At 45.0% G+C, this 18088-nt stretch overlaps 1 protein-coding gene across 8 annotated transcripts in view; it reads left to right on the top strand.

Moving 5' to 3' along the window:
• RIPOR2 (RHO family interacting cell polarization regulator 2) overlaps positions 1 to 18088 on the top strand; it is a 215494-nt gene that overhangs the window by 96767 nt on the left and 100639 nt on the right. The window contains exon 1 of one of the 8 annotated variants that reach the window (XM_032341260.1): positions 9090 to 9262. The exons of the other annotated variants lie outside the window; for them this stretch is intronic. Coding sequence (XP_032197151.1) covers positions 9202 to 9262 — 61 coding nt within the window. The 5' untranslated portion in view covers positions 9090 to 9201. Of the gene's footprint in view, positions 1 to 9089; positions 9263 to 18088 lie in introns of those variants that run through there. 8 annotated transcript variants of the gene reach the window in all.

Genomic DNA, 18088 nt, shown 5'->3' with positions numbered 1-18088 from the left:
GTCTAGAGTCACAATCTCAGAGGGAGCATTATAACTTCCCTAAATTTCCCAGAGATACAAAGGACTGGTCTCTCCGTCCGCTCAGAGTTTCCTTTCCTGACCACTTCTGCATCTTTCTATAGCTCGCATACCAAGTAGGTGGTCCTGAGGTTAGAAAGGGGGAGGAGGTGTGCACAGCAAAGGGATCCCTGGTAATTATTCTAAAGTGGGTTACAGAACCACAGAGAAGGATTCCCGTTTCGATTCATGTCACAAAAACTCTAGGAGGTCAATGTTACTGTCGGTGGTCATGGGATTTCTATACTGGAGAAGCTTTGGGAATACATTCTGATTGAGACAGAGGGTACAGGCCAGGGACTGAGTCTTGAAGTTGTATTTGTGTTTTTAGCACAAGGTATTGATAAAGATTGTGTTTTACTTTGGAGCAGCTTGAGGGGAGAGGGCTGAACAACTCTGGATTACTATTCCATCTTGCAGAGTCAGAATCAATAACTTCAGTCAAAGAGCTGGTGTAGCAAAGCCAGGATCCAAACTCAGTTCTGTCAAATCCCAGAACCAGTGCCTTCCATGCCATTTTATAAAGTCACTAGTTGTGGGTTAGCCACTTCCAGCTGCCAGGCTCTTAGCCCAAGGCTATTCCTCGCAAACCATACCCAGTGTGAGTCTTGCCTTAGAGAGTTGTTTTTTGTTTTTGTTTTTGTTTTTGTTTTGTTTTGTTTTGTTTTGTTTGCTGGGCTCTTCTCCCTCTTTCCAGAGAAGAATGAGCAGGTGCATTCACTGGGCAGTTATCCTCATTGTCTTTAGTCGTACTCGAGAGAAACATCCAGGGCTTCAGTCAGCCTCTTCTGCAACCTTCTCCAGCATCTGTCACGAGTGTATTCCTTCAACTGAGAGATGCAGCTAAAACTTGGTAAGCCTGCAGGAAGCCTTCCAAAGCCTCTGGGCTGTCATCCCACAAGGTCTGATCTCCTCTTAGCAACCTAAAAACAAGAATGTCATTAAAAACCATGTTCCTTGGGGCACCTAGGTGGCTCAGTGAGTTAAGCCTCTGCCTTTGGCCCAGGTCATGGTCTCAGGGTTCTGGGATCAAGCCCACATCAGGCTTTCTGCTCAGTGGGGAGCCTGCTTCTCCCTCTCCCTCTGACTGCCTCTCTGCCTACTTGTGCTCTCTGTCTGTCAAATAAATAAATAAATAATCTTTAAAAAAAAAAAAAAAAAAACACATTCCTTGAGTCTCAGCTCCTTAGTTGGGGCATGTTGCCGTTAGGTACATTTTAAGTACATTTTGACAGTTCAAGGTACCCAAAGAGAGATTATTTCTGGCTCTGTGGGTGGGTTTTTTTTGTTGTTGGTTTTTTTTTTTTTTTTTTTTTTTTACCTACTTTTTCTTTCTTGATTCCAACCACTCCTCAGTTTCAATTCCTCTCTCCTACTTGGCTCTCCTTTCTGTTTCTGGACATTTTATCCCTAATTATTTCAGATTCTTTTCCCTGTTCTGAAGTGTTTGTTTCTGAAAATCAAAAACACTTTCTAGAGGGACTGGGAAATTCTCCAGAAGTGGGGACAGAGAAAGAATTGTGACATTCATCTGCTATTGGAATGAAAGCCCACATTGGATGATGTTATTTTCCTACTAGTATGGCTTTCTCCTTTAAGCACTTCACAGATGGAAATTTCTTTTTCAAAACAGCAAGACTTGCAAAAAATGTTTAAAATTAATAAACAGTTGATCATTCTAAAGTTGCATGCCACAAAAGAATATTGTGTTGGTGTTTATATGTTCAGCACAACACACGTACACTTACACATTTACTGAAATGTTTCCCACTGGGCCTGACATATACTAGACATTAATGGTTATTTTTCAAATGGATAGATGGATACATGACTGACTGAATGAATGAATAACCACGGAAGCCAGGTGTAAAGTTCCTCAAAGCAAGGATAGGACTCACATGTCTTTGAAATTTGAACAACCAGGATAGCACAAAGTGGGTACCAACAGTTTAGGTTTGTGTGAAAGCTTTGCCGGGTTCCCGCGACTTTGACCTTGATGAGGTTCTATTGTTACACTTCACCCAGATTGTCACAAACAGTCTTTGCAACGGACGAGCTGGCTCCCACTGGCTCATCCTTACTTTTCTTCTCTACCCCATATCTGAGGGTCGGAGCTGCTTGCCTCAGTCCCTGAAAAAGCAAGGTCTTCTGGTCATCATTCCTGACTCAGCTCTTGGGAGTTAGTCCAACTACCCCCTGTGATCTACAACCCTTCAGTTCCCCGTCTCGGACAGCCTTGCTGTACTCACTGAGCTTTCCTAGCCTTGGTCTTTCTATCCTAGTACGGATTCGGAGAGGCTCAGAATAGGCCACCCAAAAATACGCCACATTGACATTAGGATTATTTTTAGCTGATGGCAATTGAGAAATAGCACACACAGGAGAACTCGCTGCCCTTTCCCTTCCTGCCGAAAAGCAGGGCAGGCAGTCCCCTTTGCCAAGGTCTGCTCTCTCCAGCTGGGGCTAGAAGAATAACTCTTCATCACTGAAGACCACTTGTCTCGCTGGAGACCGTGAGATGACTGCGTCTAATAGATGTTATTAACAGCCCTTATTGATCATGCACGTCCTTGTCCCCTCCCTCAACTTTACCACCTCCAGAAGCCCAGACCTACCCCCCACCCCCGTCTAGTCGCTGACCCACAGCTTATTCCTCTTCCTTAAAATGATATATAGACCGAGTCAACCACTTCTTTGGGATTTTGACTTCTTTTTCGCGAAGGCCCTCTATATATGGAAATTTCTACGCCCTTTCTCCTCTAAATCTGTCTTGTATCAGTTTAATTCACAGGTCCCAGTTAAAGACCTAAAAAGATAAAGGAAAAGGGGATTTTTTCCCTCCCCTGTAGATTCTAGGGTGAGTTTCCCAGTAAAACTTTTGCCCTCTTGTATTTGATTTACACTGGAGCTTTCTGCTATTCATTTCATCAGTGGTACTCATTTAAAAATGCAGATTGATCAGTGACTTTCTTCCTGGTAATATCCTAGGAGATTGGAGACACGAAGTTGAAGAGGAAAGAGGCCCTGCCCTTGAGGAGGGAAGGGCAGGGGTTAAATAGATACAGAAATAAATAGGTGGGGCAAGGGAGTAGGACAAGCGTTTCCACCTGGAGATATCAGAGAAGGCTGCATGGAGGAAGGAGCCCTTAGATCAAGCTCTGAAAGATGAGTGGATGTGTCCCAAGCTGGGAGGGTAAACAGGAGGTGGGAGCCATGTCGGGAAAGGTTTGGAGGATCCACAGCTGGAGAGCTGCCAGTGGCTCAGCTGTCCCTTATGTTTTCCACATATGAGAGAATGGAATGTGGTGAGTGAGGGTAAAGCTGGGGCTTTATCAGATCTCGGCTCCATCATGGGACGCATGACCTTGGATGGGTCATTTTACTTCTTGGGCCTAGAAGTAAAACAAAGATAATAATACCAATTTCATAGGGTTGGTGTGAGAATTAAGTGAATCAAGGGACTTAAAACTATGCTTGGCATTATATAAATGTTGGCTCTTAGTTATATATTTTCTCCATTTTGCCCATTTGGGGTATTTATATAAATAAAATCATACTATTTATATTTTTTTGAAATTTTTCTTAGTTAAGAGTTTTGTGTTGTTGTTTTATTTTTTTTTTTTAAGATTTTTTATTTAGGTGGAGAGGGGCAGAGAGAAAGGGAGAGGGAGAGAACCTCAAGCAGACCCCTCACTGAGCACAGAGCCCAACATGGGGCTTGATTCCAGGGCCCAGAGGTCATGACCTGAACCAAAACCAAGAGTCAGATGCCTAACCAACTGAGCCACCCAGGCGCCCTGACAATGTGCTTTTGAAATTTATTCATATTGTTGGTTGCCTCTGTAGTTCATTAGCTTTCCGGCTTACCTAACACACATCACACGTATACGCCTTATCTCTGTAAAGTGAGTGTGAATTTTGGAGAGCAGGGACCATATTCTCTATCTTCCTTGCTTTCAAAGTGTTCTCACTGGCATTAGTGGTTTGTTCTTACAGACTGTTAGCTGAGTTTTTAGAATATCCAAATCAGAGAAGATGAGACTGAGGGGAACTTACCGAAGGTTGTTGAAATTTTGTGCCAAGCACCATGACGACTCATTCTCTACCCTCACTGACACTTTAGTCAGAGAAATGGCCCCACGCTGCCCTGTGAGAGGTTGAGTTTGGATCATTACGACCACGTGTGTATAGTATCCTCTGTGCTATATCACTTCCCTTACGTGTATTAGTTTGCTAAGGCTGCCATAACAAAGAACCCCAACCTGGATGCCTTCAATAACTATAATTTGTTGTCTCATGTTCTGGAGGCTGGAAGCCTCAGATCAAGCCTCAGGTGTCGGTAAGGTTGATTCCTTCTGGGCTAGGTGAGGGGAATCTATTCCATGCTTCTTCTGTAGGTTTTGGGGGTTTGCTGGCCATCGTTGGCATTCCTTGACTTGTGGATCTCTACCGTCATCTTCACATGATGTTCCCCTTGTGTGCCTGTCTCTGTGCAAATCCCCCTTTTTTATAAGGACAATTTATATTGGAATTAGGGACTCACCCTAGTTAAGTATGACCTCACCTTCACCAATTACACCTGCAATGACTCTAGTTCCAGGCAAGATCACCTTCTGAGGTGCTGGGGTTAAGACCTAAACATATGAATTGTGGTGGGATTGAGGGGACAAAATTAAGCCCATAAGAGGAATATACAGAGATCATGTAGGCCCACAGAGATCATGCTAAGTCACTGATGTGGAAAGGGGGGTGACAGTGATGGTTAACATGGTAACCTGGTGGCTCTGAGATGGGAGGAGACAGAAGTGGTAGAGACCCCAGGAGCCCCAGGGATGCTGTGGGGACCCAGGTCTTCTGAAGTCACCTCCTAAAGCTGTTTTGACGAGAGGTAACAGGGAGCTATGGAACTAGTCCAATCGGCCACTTGCCAGCTATGCGCTCTTAGGAAAGTTATTTAAGCTCCCAGAGACCCATTGTTGCATCTGTGGAAGAACAGCATCTCCGGCGTGGGGACGATGGGGGGAAGAGCAGTAAGGTCCAAACTGACACCTTCCCTTCCTCCCAGCCAGTGTGAAACCAGATTGCCAGCATTTGGACCCATTGTGTGTATGCGTATGTGATTAAAAACAAATAACATAAATTTACCCTCTGAACAATTTTTTAAGCCCCGTTGACTGTATGTGCATTGTTGTGCAACAGATCTCTGGAACTTTCTCACCTTCCATGATGGAATCTCTACACCCACCAAACAACAGCCCCCTTTCCCCCTGCTCCCCCAGCCCCTGGCCACCACATTCTTTTTGTTTCTATGAGTTTGACTACTTTAGATGCGTCCTAAGGGCAGTCACACGGTATTTGTCTTTTTGTGACTGGCTTATTTCATTTAGCATCATGTCCTCGGGGTTTATCCACGTTGTGACGTGTGACAGGACTTCTTTCTTTTATAAGGAAGAATAATGTTTATGGATGGATTGTTGAATGGGTTGTTGGATGGGTTATTGGGTGGATTATGGATGGATCCATTATGGAATGGATAACGAAGGTGAGATATAGATCTCTCTCACCTTCTTTAATACATAATATATATCTCTCACTTTCTTTATCCATTCATCGGCCAATGGACACAACTTGCTACCATATCTTGACTATTTCGAATAATGTTGCATTGAACATAGCAGAACAAGTATCAACTCAAGATTGTTTTTTCAACGCTTTTGGATCTATAGCCAGAATTGGGATGGAGGGATCATATGGCATCTGTTGTCAATTTTTAATTTTTTGAAGACTCTCCCTACTGTTCCGTGGTGGCTGTATCATCTTACGATTCAGATCCATTTTTATTAATTTAAGTAATTAAGTACAACCTTTGACCAGAAGAGTTATTTGCGTGGGAATTGGGCTGTGGAGCGGTGGTCGAAGGGAAGGAGGGAAACGAAGGCGAGCTAGAGAAGGCGTCCGCTCCCGTGTCTGCCTCTCGGGGTTCCTTCAGTGGGGGAGGGGCACTATTGGCCTTCGGGGCTGGACAGTTCCTCCTCTTGAGCCACTGTCCCATGCATTACAGGAAGCTTACCAAGGCATTAAATACCAGTAATACCCCAGGCATTGTGCAACCCCAAATAGTCACATATTTCCAAGCTCCGCCCTAGGGGAGCTGGGACCACCCAGCCTTGGTTGAGGGAAGCTCTCTTCGGGAACCCCACAGCAACCAGAACAGGAGTAAGCCCACGCTGGTGCCTGAGTAGCCCTTCCTGTCAGACGAACTCAAGGATTCGTCTGTTAGCTAGCATGCAGTGGGGAGGAACTCAAATCAGAATGCTGAAAGCCATGGGCGGAAGGGAGGGGGTAAAGGAAAAGTGGAGAAGGAATGTGGGTTTTTTCCCATCAGTAGAACACCCAGCTGATAGTCCCTCCTATGAGCCCCTTTGAGCAGGTTTGGAGTTGAGGACCTCTGCAGAAGTCATCCTGCCCTCTGAGTTGTCCTGAACTTACTTTTAGCTCTTTATAATACAAAGATCTCCTCCTATGGGTGGGGTTTTCCACATTTTTTGGAAAATGCCCTATATGCACTAGCATGTTGACATGCTAGACTTGTACAACTGAGCCAAAGTACCTAAGTAATAGAATACATGTGAGTTTCCCCATATATATGCCAACCCCCTACCCCAGCCTCTAATACAGTGAGTGAAAGCTTCCCGTGCTCACCCCAGGGTGAGATGGTGTTTTGAGAACTAGGTCCCTGTCTCCTTACTTATAAGGTGTAATGAAAAGTTCTTTGCTTCCAACACTTCCTTTGGTTGTGTTCAATTTAATGCCCTGCAAGCAACAAACCCCTTGAGCTTGGTTACACGTTGTCACGGCTGGACTTTTGCAGCCCCATTTTTCCGTCCTTTTCCCTGGGAGAAGCTGGTTGGCATAATGTCAAGAGTGCAGTTGGTAGAGGTGGAGACAGGTTCTGAGGTAGCAGAGTGGTGGTCTCTCCAAAGTGCTCAGTAAGACCCTGAGAAACCACCACACACCTTTGAGAATGGCCAAAGTCTAGGAGACTGGGAATACCAAGTGTTGACGAGGCTGTGGAGCGATGGGAATGGTGGCTCGTGGCTGGTGGGAACGCAAAATGGCACAGCCACTTTGGAAGACAGTTGAGCAGCTGCCTACAAAACGTAATAGTCTTATCATCGCAACCAGCAATGGTGCTTCTTGGTATTTACCCAGTGGGGTTGACAACTTATATCCACACCCATGCCTGCACACGGATGTTCCTGGCAGCTTTATTTGTAATTGCCAAAACCGGAAGCAATCGAGACGTCCTTCCGGAGGAGAATGGATAAAGAGACTGTGGTCCATACGGACAGGGGAGTATTATTCAGTGCTAAAAAGAAATGACCTCGTGGGCCATGAAAAGATGTAGAAGAAATTTAAATGCATATTACTAAGTGAAAGAAACCACCCTGAGAAGTCTGTATTCTGTATGATTCCAACTATGTGGCGTGCTGGAAAAGGCAGAGTGTGGAGACGGTTAAAAAAGATGAGCGGTTGCCAGGAGGTGGGTGGGAGGGAGGGATGAAGAGAGAGAGAACAGAGGGTTTTAGGGCACTGAGACTAATTTGTATGATACTGTAATGGTGGACACACGTCATTAAACATTTCTCACACTCCTTAGAGTGTACAACACCGAGAGTGAACCCTAAGGCAAAGTATGAACTCTGAGTGATTACGATGTGCCGCCGTAAGTCCGTCCGTTGTCATAAACACACCTCTCTGATCGAGGCTGCTGGGGGTGGGGACGGGGCTGCCTAATGGGAGAGGCTGTGCCTGCCGATGCACAGGCAATGTATGGGAAAACTCTTACTTCCTCTCAAGTTCACTGTGAACCTATAACTGCTCTAAAAAAGAAAGCCTATGAAAAATATATATTTTGGGGGGAACTGAGTGACTTGGTTAAGTATCTGCTTTCAGCCTGGGTCATGATCTCAAGGTCCTGAGATTGAGCCCCACATCGGGCTCCCTGCTCAGTGAGGAGTCTGTTTTTCCGTCTGCCCTTCACCTGCTCTCCTGAACTCTCTCACTCTCTCTCTCTCAAATAAATAAAAAAATATGTATATTTTTTAACCCCCCTACTCAGTAAGTAAAGTTGTCGGAAGTCAATATGGGGGGCTAACAATTCCTCTATTAGCATTTTCTGAGCTTCTGACCCTCTGTGAGGTCTTTACAACACAATAGAGAGCTCTGGGACCCCCCAGATGAAGCTGCAGCACCAGTCCGAGCCTGGGGTTTAGCGACCATTGGGAACCTAGGGCACTCTGGGTAGTTCCATACGGGAACGCCACCCTGTTCTCCTGGGAAAGCTTACTGGTTGGTGACTCCGCCCTCTGGGAGGAGCAGCTTTTGGTGTCCCTTCTCTGCCTTCTACGATAGTGATGGTCTGACGACCTGGTCAAAGTGAAATGGAAGTTGTTTGACCCAAACAAGTTATCTGCTGCTTGGCCATTGATTAGCTGAGTTCATAAGAACCTACACATGCACTGAATTTGGTTTAAAGATTCGTAGAGTTTTTCCTCAAACGCAAGAGGTTTGCCAAAAGGAAGAACTAGAAGCACGCTAGAAGTTCGGTTCCCCCCAGACGCCTCCTCTGTGTGGCTTAGTGACCGTTGGAGCTCTCAGAGACATGGTCATGGAAGCAGATAAGAGGCATGGGAACGGTCCCCTTCTTTCCAATGCTACCCATTGTGTTCAAATTCATAAGAAAGTTAAAAGTCTGACTTCCTCTTTAAGAGAATCTTGAAAGCTATAGCTTTGAAAGAATTCATTGCACTCGGACTTTATAGTGGTATCTGTGTTCAGGTCAAAACTGATCTGCAGCCCCCTTACCCCCAAATTCTTTCTTCTCTGGGACAAGAATTAGCCCGGTGGAATGCACTCTTCACTCTTCGAAAGGCTCCCGGAGCTTATTCGTATGAATGAAGCTGTGGAGGCGGAAGCTGCCTCCCCAAGGGCTTTCACAACCTGCAGCCCCAGCCCAGCCCAGCCCAGCCCAGCCCAGCCCAGCCCAGCGCTGGGAGAGGAAACTGCCCCGGGGAGCACTGTTGTCAGTGGGGACTGTCGCAGCCACCTTCTTGCTGTGGCCTGTGGACTGCCCTCTCCAAGATGCAGTATCTGGACCCCGAGGAGCTCCTGAGCGAGGAAGAGGATGATATTTTTGGTGAAGGTAAATGTCTTTCTGGCAGAAGCTGTTCTGGTCGACTTTGCTTAGCTTTGAAACCTTTGCCCAAGGGGGGTATTTTGAAAGCATCCTGGTGGTTGTGGGCGTCAGTCTAGGCACCAGGGAATATAAGGCAAAGCAGGACACAAGGGAGTTGAATGGTTCCTCCAAATATCTTCTTCTTAAGTCATGACTAGATAAATGTTTAGGGTAGGAAATGAGTGCTCGATTATTCCCCTTGTCCTTCCGTGCTCTCTTGTCTAGTACATCAAGGGAAGCCTGTCATGGTGCTTTGCACACAGCAGAGCTACTAGGGTTAACAGATGGACAAATGGGCCAGGGATGGTTCTTCGTGGTACCATATTGCTTTCAGTGGCACTAGCTGCCTCTCCCCCTTCTCCCTTTCCGTCTGGATCTTTTTCTCTTCCTTGGAGGTATTTGGCAGCCCAACTCTCCGTGCCCTCCTCCTTTTCCTCCCACTGGGACCGTGGAGTTTTCCCTTCTTACTCTGCAGTCCTTCCACAAGCAGACCTGTGGGCTGGGGTTTGGCTGTGATTTTCTGTGGCTAATCTAGTAACCTACAGATGTCTTGGTCAAATGCTGCCCATGAGAAGGGACCACAGGCAAAAGAACTTCTCTAGAACTTAAATTGTCTAAATAAATGGTAAGCTGGGCTCAGGGACCTCATCACTTAGGTTGATTTCCATAAGAAACCATAGCTGGTAAGTTTTTGAAAACTCTACCAAGTAGTTTTTTTTTTTTTTTTTTTTTTTTTTTTTTAAGAAGCACTAGCAAAATTTTGAGGGACCACTCAAGTAATACAAACCCAGTGAAGAAAACTGCAGACTGTAGCATAGTAAGACTCCTTTGCAACCTGCTCACCTAGGTTGTACCCACTACCAATGTTTCGATGTCTTTCTAGTATTTTGTTCTGGCCTCAGAAATATTTAAAATCATAATGTGAAGTTTTATCATCACTGAGATCAGGTTTAAGAATACCTATTCGGGCTTCCTTGGTGTTTGCCAAATTCTCAATCTGTTGCTTTCCTTTGATGAGAGGTATTTAGAGCCACTCAAAGTTTGACTTGAGATATTTACTCCCTGCACGACTTTAAAAATGTTTACAGCTATGAAGATAAGCTTAGAATGGACAATCTGGTGATTTTTCACCCAACTCCCAAAATGCCCAGATCACATTTCTTACCCCCAAAGGAATTCTGTGTCTGACGATGGTGCTAAAGAGCGCCATCTATAGGCCCATACGCCACATTACGGTTTAGTTGCGGCCCCACCCTCGGAAGAGTTAAGACCTGAGTAATGCAGGCTAGGGGAACCTGTAGGATGTCTCCCGTGAGCATTCCTGATGATTTAGGGGATTATTTCAACCTAACGGGCAAGGTAAAGAGTCAAGTAGGGAGTCAGACAAGATGCAGATTGGAATTCTCATGTGCCGCAAACTCCTAACGGGCAAGGTAAAGAGTCAAGTAGGGAGTCAGACAAGATGCAGATTGGAATTCTCATGTGCCGCAAACTCCTTTTGCGACTTGCTCTGGTTGCTTAACTAGCGACACAAACCCTCTTTTTCCAGTGCTGGTGTGGGACAGTAATACCTGTCGGGTCACACAGATCTCCTTCACAACAGGTTTGTAATATCTGAGCTGCAGTTCACGTGTGATATGCTTTATACTTTCTGGGCTGCATTTCTCCTGGAGCTTACTCTCCAGAGCTGAGCGAAAGAATCCTTTTAAGTCCAACAGACGGTGTGTTTTTATTGGGTTCTCTGAGTTCTGGCTCACGTTTGTCATTTTCCGCGAGCGCTGTCTGGCTGGTGCTTCATTTAAACAAGTTCTGTTGGGGGTGACAGTCGATCGTTTCAGCAATGGAATTAACATTGCCCAGGCTTTGCCTTTAAATCATGCTGTGACTGTGAGCAGATTTGTTCATCGTTCTGTGCCTCAGTTTACTCACTTATAAACTGGACTGCCAGCCTCCCAGGTGGTGTGGCGATTAAATGTTGTTCCAGGGAAGGGCTTAGAATAATACCTACAACATAGTTAAGTGCTCAGTAAGTACCAGTTCCTACAGTGGAATAGAAGGTCATGCCCAGGAGTTTTCCACATGCTGGGTTAACCTCACGTATTCAAAATAGGGCTTATTTACGGAACTTCAGCTTCGTAAACCACCGTTCAGAGGTAGGAGATGGTGAAAACGCATCAGACAAGCTGTTGGCAGCGTCTTTGGAGCACTGACCCTGTTGTCATATGGTGTAGGGCCCTGGGCAGGTCGTGTCATCTCTTTGAGCCTCTCCTTTCCTCTAGAACAAGAGGTGATTACACAGTCTGTAAGATTTCATTTTAAAAACTCCAGCATTCTATTACTTCATCTTTTCTGCACGGTGGCTTGGATTTACCTACAGGAATCCATGCTTGCTCTGTGTTTCATCCGTGCTTTTTGCTCCCTTAACACGCCTCGGAGAGCAGAAAGCTTTTGGTACAACGAGTCTTCTCTGACATAATGGAAGGAAAATGCCCAGGAGCTCGTTACTAAGGCAACCATATTTCCTCGCAATGGACACATTTTTAAAGAACCCTTTCCCCCTAAAGGAACACAGATTTAGAATTTAGGTCCATTTGCTTACAAGTATATATAAGTTCATTTAGGTTTATGGACCACATAGAGATCTGAGGAGGGGAAAAAATGAGTCGTGCTCACAATATATATTTTTTTAAGATTTTATTTATTTATTTGTCAGAGAGAGAGCGAGTGAGAGCCAGCACAGGCAGACAGAGTGGAAGGCAGAGTCAGAGGGAGAAGCAGGCTCCCTGCGGAGCAAGGAGCCCAATGTGGGACTCGAACCCAGGACGCTGGGATCATGACCTGAGCCGAAGGCAGCTGCTCAACCAACTGAGCCACCCAGGCGCCCCAATATTTTTTTTAACTGCCTTTCTGAGATCCTGTTTGCTTCAGGTATTGTTTTCTGTGGTTAAAGAAAATGTTAAGGTCACAGAATTAAGAGGCACTGGTGTGTCCCTCCGTTCTTGTTCTAGGGGAGAGTTGCAAATGGTGAGTGAGAGAGAGAAGCAGCGCTCCACCTACCCTCCAGAGTCCTGATATTTATTTCCGCCTCTCTCCCTTCTCCCCCCGCCCCGTCGCTCACACACACAGAGCACCCCGGGTTTGCTTTCCAAATAACCCCACCATCATCAGGCTCTCCAGAACATGGTTGCTCTCAGGTAGACTTTATTCTTTCTTGGGAAATTGATCGATCGGATTACCAAAGTACAGAACAATCAGTCATTGGAATGAGATGCTCTTTTCCCATCATTATTTCAAACGTATCAAATTAAAGGGCTTTTATGTGTTCTATCACTGTGCCTTCTTGACAGCTAGCGTGGCGTCCGTGAGTAGAGGTAGCTGGATGGACGGTAAGAGTAATGAGAGCGAGAACTATTCTGGCGGTGATCAGACTCGTAACAGAAAACAGTGTCGTGCACACCGAAGGCCCTCGGCCAGCTTTCAGGAACGGAGCGCGTGTGTGGGAGGAAACAGTTCGCCAGGGGCAGTCAGTCGCTGGTTCGGCAGACGAAAATGACTCCTTGGCACCGGTTAAAACTGCTTCTTTCCTCAAAGCCACAAGTCACTGCCCCATTTTCAGCCCCACTCAGTGCTCTCTCATTAAGTCAATGGTTAGAATAATAACGCACCAAGAGGTCACAGTTAGGCGTGCAGAGTATTTCTCGGGTTCCTCTAGTCCCGGGAGACTCACGTGCCTTGTAAGGCCTTGCTTCTAGAAAGGCCACAGGACACGGCAAAGCTTTCGTAGGACCTTCAAATGTTCCCCGGGGCTGGTACAATGTAGCACAGCAAGACAATAGTTGCGTTGTGGGCCACTGTGTCTGTGAACGCTGTTTCAACCTCCCCAAAGGAGGAGAACCTCCAGGCTGTGGATGAACGGGCAAAGGGAGAGCGTTCAACCCGCAGGGGCGCGTCGCTCTCGGACAGACCAGCAGACACTGAGGACAAAATACCACTCGCTTAGAACCAAACCTCTCTCATTTCCCCGGGCCAAGTAAATTAGCATGTTTTCCCATTCAAGAGAAATTTCTGTTTAGAGAAAGCAAGAAAACTGCAAAAGATTTACCAAAGGGGGGAAAAAAAAACAGAGAACTGTAAGTAGAAGAGATGCTCACTTTCTGTCTCTACTGCTTATGAAGCCAAGAAAGAGATTTAAAAAAAATTTTTTTTAAAGATTTTATTTATTTACTTGACAGGCAGAGATCACAAGTGGGCAGAGAGGCAGGCAGAGAGAGAGGAAGAAGCAGGCTCCCCACGGAGCAGAGAGCCCGATTCAGGGCTCAATCCCAGGACCCTGGGATCATGACCCACGCTGAAGCCAGAGGCTTTAACCCACTGAGCCACTTGGGCGCCCCTAGGAAGAGATTTTTTTTAATAGGGAAACAATTATGCAGTCTAATCTGGCGTATTTTGTTGTTTCCTGAACTTGTGCCCTTCCCAAAGTTAAAAGAAGAAGAGATTAAATTAAGAATATGTACAAAGCCAGTAAATCCTACAAGTTCAGAGGTTAAGTCATACCCTCTATGGAAAAAATATGAAGAGATGGAACGTAGGGGTACCTGGGTGGCTCAGTCCGTTAAGCATCTGCCTTAAGTGTCTTATCCTTAAACGTCTGCTCTTTGAGGCTCAGGGATCAAGCCCCATGTCAGGCTCCCTGCTCAGTGGGGAGCTTGCTTTTCCCTCTCCCTCCCCGCTGCTTGTGCTCTCTCTCACTCTCATACCCATTCTCTGTCTCTCAAATAAATAAATAAAATCTTAGAGAGGGCATAAAAGTATACGCCTCTTGGCTAGGAAGAGTTGGAGTTTTTATTTGACCATAGTACACTGTATACATTATAAGTATAATAATTGGTATTTAGCTATGTTGGACCTTTCTCCAAAAATCCATATCTGGGGTTCTCAAGTGCACCCAAGTAATGGGATTGGAAAATGGGCAGGAAGAGCTGCCCTAGTTTCCTGAGTTAAGAACAGTTGGTCCCTCTTTGCTCTCGTGATTTGCCAAGATTGCTTGGATCAGCCTCACCCCTCGGAGTCCTGGAGAAATGCTCTGCTTGGAACTTGGTTTCCCTCCTTTGTCTCAGGTTATGGAGCAGACACAGACCTCCCCGCAGTAATTCATGCCTCTGTGACCTATGTCTTAGATGATTACAAAACATTCCCTTCCCATAGATGTCTAGGAAGCTTTCTTTGCTGGTGCCAAAGAGATGGTGTCATATCAGGGGCACAAACTAAAATAGCACATTGCACTAAAGCTATGTGGGCTGTTTTAACCACGAGTTCCCCCCTGACCAGCCCCCCCCCCCGATTTATGGCCTCCAATGACCTCAGGGTGACCTATTTAGATCAGGCCAAAGCCAAGGGGCCCAATAGCACAAATAAAGCATTTTCAGTGCTTATCTTATATCTTTATGAGCAGCCAGCCAAGTCCTTTTAGGAATGGTATAAGACATACTCAAGCATGTCTTTTATAGGACATGAGAATGAAAATTATAAGCACACCCATTTATGTGTGGTCCAAAAAAAAAAAAAAATGTTTTTAAGCAAAAGAAGTGTATGGTTGTTATGACCAAAACAGAGAAACTGGTAGCCTTCCCCTCCCCCTTGATGGAAGTCACTTCGCTTACTCAAGTCAGCGTATGTGTTAGAGCTGTGGTTTCCCCAGCGGACGGCCCCTCACGTGTTCTAGTGTGCTCAGCAAGTGTCAGCTTCTTCAACTTCTCATTTATTTTTGGACGGCTAAATTTTGCCTATTGATTGTTTGCCAAACAGCTGCGACGTTCAACAGCGATGTTTGTGATTCAGTGGGTTTCAGAAGAGATTTTAAAGAAGAAAAATGTATTAGCTGAGCCAAATGGAAATGACTATTTCCACTACCAGAAGAAGGACAGAGAAGAGTTAGGGAGGAATTAAAAAAAAAAAAGAAAATAGTGACTGGTCCTGGCAAGTGAAATGGAGAGAAGAAAGTGAAACCCAAAATGCAGGTGCTGGTGGGATTTTTTTTTTTTTTAAAGATTTTAATTATTTGAAAGAGATAGAGAGTATGAGCATGCGAATGAGGGCGGAGGGGCACAGGGAGAAGCAGACTCCTTGCTGAACAGGGATTCCGATGTGGGGCCCTGGGATCAAACCCAAACTGAGGGCATATGCTTAACTGACTGAGCCACCCAGGCACCCAGGTGCTGGTGGGCTATTGCACGTACTCTGTATGTTCCAGAGTATCCTGGCGCCTGGCTTCTGGGGAGCCTGAGGTGTGAATGAGCCTGTATGACCAGGAAAGGGAGGATTCCCCAGCAGGCGTCAGCCCTGGAGCGAGGGAGGGATCGGATGAGAATGTGAAGTGTTCAGTCCTTGCTGGTAGACATACCAGGTCATTCAATGTATCTCATAGGGCATCTAGAATTTCCCTTCCAGGGAAAAAACAATCTTTTTGATCATTTTTAGATATTTTTAAGAGAAAGATTTTGACCTATGCTGGGATAGCAAAAGGCGGGTATAATGGCCAGTTTTACTCCGGAAGACAAAAATAATTCCTATTACCATCACTCTCATGTGAACTTTCCACATGTTACACTTTTCCATGCTTTACCTCCCTGAGCAAATGCTTCAGGCAGAAGACCCAGAAAGATCATTGATGGATACAGAGTAAGAATTTGAGAGAGGAAGAAGACACTGTGTCGCCTTTATAAAGATTGTCAGTAATAGATAACCTATCAAACAGAAAAAGTTCTGGTATTTCATCTTCTGCTGAATAATGAGGTGTAGCCCTAGGAAATAAACATTTCTAAATGAAAGAGCAGGTTGCTGCCTTCTGCAGTGATGAGATTATGGTGCTGTCTTTTCAGTGTAATGTTTTCCTTCCTAGTCTTTGGATCATCGGGGGTTAAAAGTCTCAGTATACTTTGCCACTCAAACAGCAACAGCGGAAAACCAGCTGGACCCTTCTCCCTCTCAGCTTCATTCTAAACCATCCATTCAGTGTAAGATGTAATGAGCTAAAAACGGGAAGCGAATACCTTGACTTCCAGATCACAAGTGGAGTCAGCTGGTTGAGCAGTTGAATAGATTTTTTTTTTTTCTCTCTATAAATTGGCATTCAGGAAACTCTGAGAGGGAGTAAAAATGAAAATATTTTCCACGGTGGGATTTTTCTTCCTATTTATATCAGCACAACGAACTGATTAGAATGGTATGTGAAGAAAAGTATGTCAGAGAATCAGATATGCAGATGTAATTTGTGGAAGACACTTTTAACCACTTTCAGATAAATTATGTGATGAAATATTAGGAAAAACAAACTCTTCTTCAATTTCTGGTTTATACACTGAGGGTTACCAAGGATGTCTTCGGGGTGGGGCAGACTTCAGCCCCTGGTTCATCTCCATTAGTATCCCTAAAAACTGAAACATAAGTTAGAATTTTAACTTTTAATAGAAAACATGATCATAAAAAAAAAGCGTTTTCAGAAAACACAGCTATTTTAAATGATCTGCATTCTGTGTACAAAGTTGTATGCAAACAGCTCCTAGCAAAGGGCCAGACCCCTTCTTCAGCCTTGTTGCTATACCAAGTACTTCGCTTACAAAAATTCTAGAGCTACCATTGTTTCTAAATCTTTGCTTGTTACCATTCAGACTTCTAAACTGAGGGAAGGTAGTATAGTAGAATGAGCATAATATTTGGACTCAAAAGATCAATTTCAATTTATTCATAGTTTGACTTTAGGAAAGTTACCTAACCCCTCAGAAGCTTCATTTCCTTCTTTCATGTGGGGATGATGACAATTATGGTGATAATGATGTTGGGGTGGTGGTGGTAATGGTGATAGCGATGATGATGGGGTCATGTGGTGCTGATGGTGGTCATGGTGGTGGTGAAGGTCATGGTGGTCATGGTGGTGGTGATGGTGATGATGGTGGTGGTCACAATGGTCATGGTGGTTGTCATGGTCTTAGTGATGATGAGAGGTCATGGCAGTGGTGGTCATGGTGGCGGTCTTGGTGATGATGATGGTGGTCATGGTGGTGGTCTTGGTGATGATGATGGTGGTCATGGTGGTGGTGATCATGGTGGTGGTCATGGCGGTGATGGTGGTGGTGGTGGTCGCCTCCTGAGAAAATTTCTGTGAAGTTAAAGGAGATAATGTTGAGGTAGTGGAAAACCATTAAGGGCCTACTATGTAAATGTCAGTTATTATCAAACTGATTTTCTCAGCTGCCTCAGCCTCCCCAGTCTCTGCAATTACCCTTTCTTCCTCTTGATCTGTGACCAACAAAGACACAAGTTGATGAGAACAGAGTTATCTAGACTGCTCATTCCACATGCTTTCCTGGGAATAGAAAGGTGTTTCTGGCTCACAAATTAAAAAGCCTGGCTTTTCTCTCTGATGTCCACCATGTGACCAAGGCAGGGCTCAGAATAACCTTATCATTTGGCACAAAATAAGTATGTGATTTCCTACCCATTTTTTACGGTTCACCAATCTGGTCTCCCTCTGAAAATTAATTTGAGTATTGAAGAGTCATATACGCTAAGGCAGTTTTCTTGTGGAGAGAGTCCTCTCGCCTTGGTCAGGAATTCTGGAGGTCAGGAATCACCTCTCTAACAGCATCTGTAACGACCTACAGTTCCTATTTCCTGCGTAAATACTTACTTACAGTAAACATACCACAGTTACTGCCTCCCCCATCTCAGTCATTTGAGAAAGGCTAGGCTTTCTATAGCTGTTAAAACATTTCTAATTTAAAGATAACCCCCATT

This window comes from Mustela erminea, chromosome 4 (assembly GCF_009829155.1).
Source record: "Mustela erminea isolate mMusErm1 chromosome 4, mMusErm1.Pri, whole genome shotgun sequence".
Classification (NCBI taxonomy): domain Eukaryota; kingdom Metazoa; phylum Chordata; class Mammalia; order Carnivora; family Mustelidae; genus Mustela; species Mustela erminea.
The sequence above is the reverse complement of the archived record's forward strand: the minus strand, read 5'-3'. Positions and strand labels throughout refer to the sequence as shown.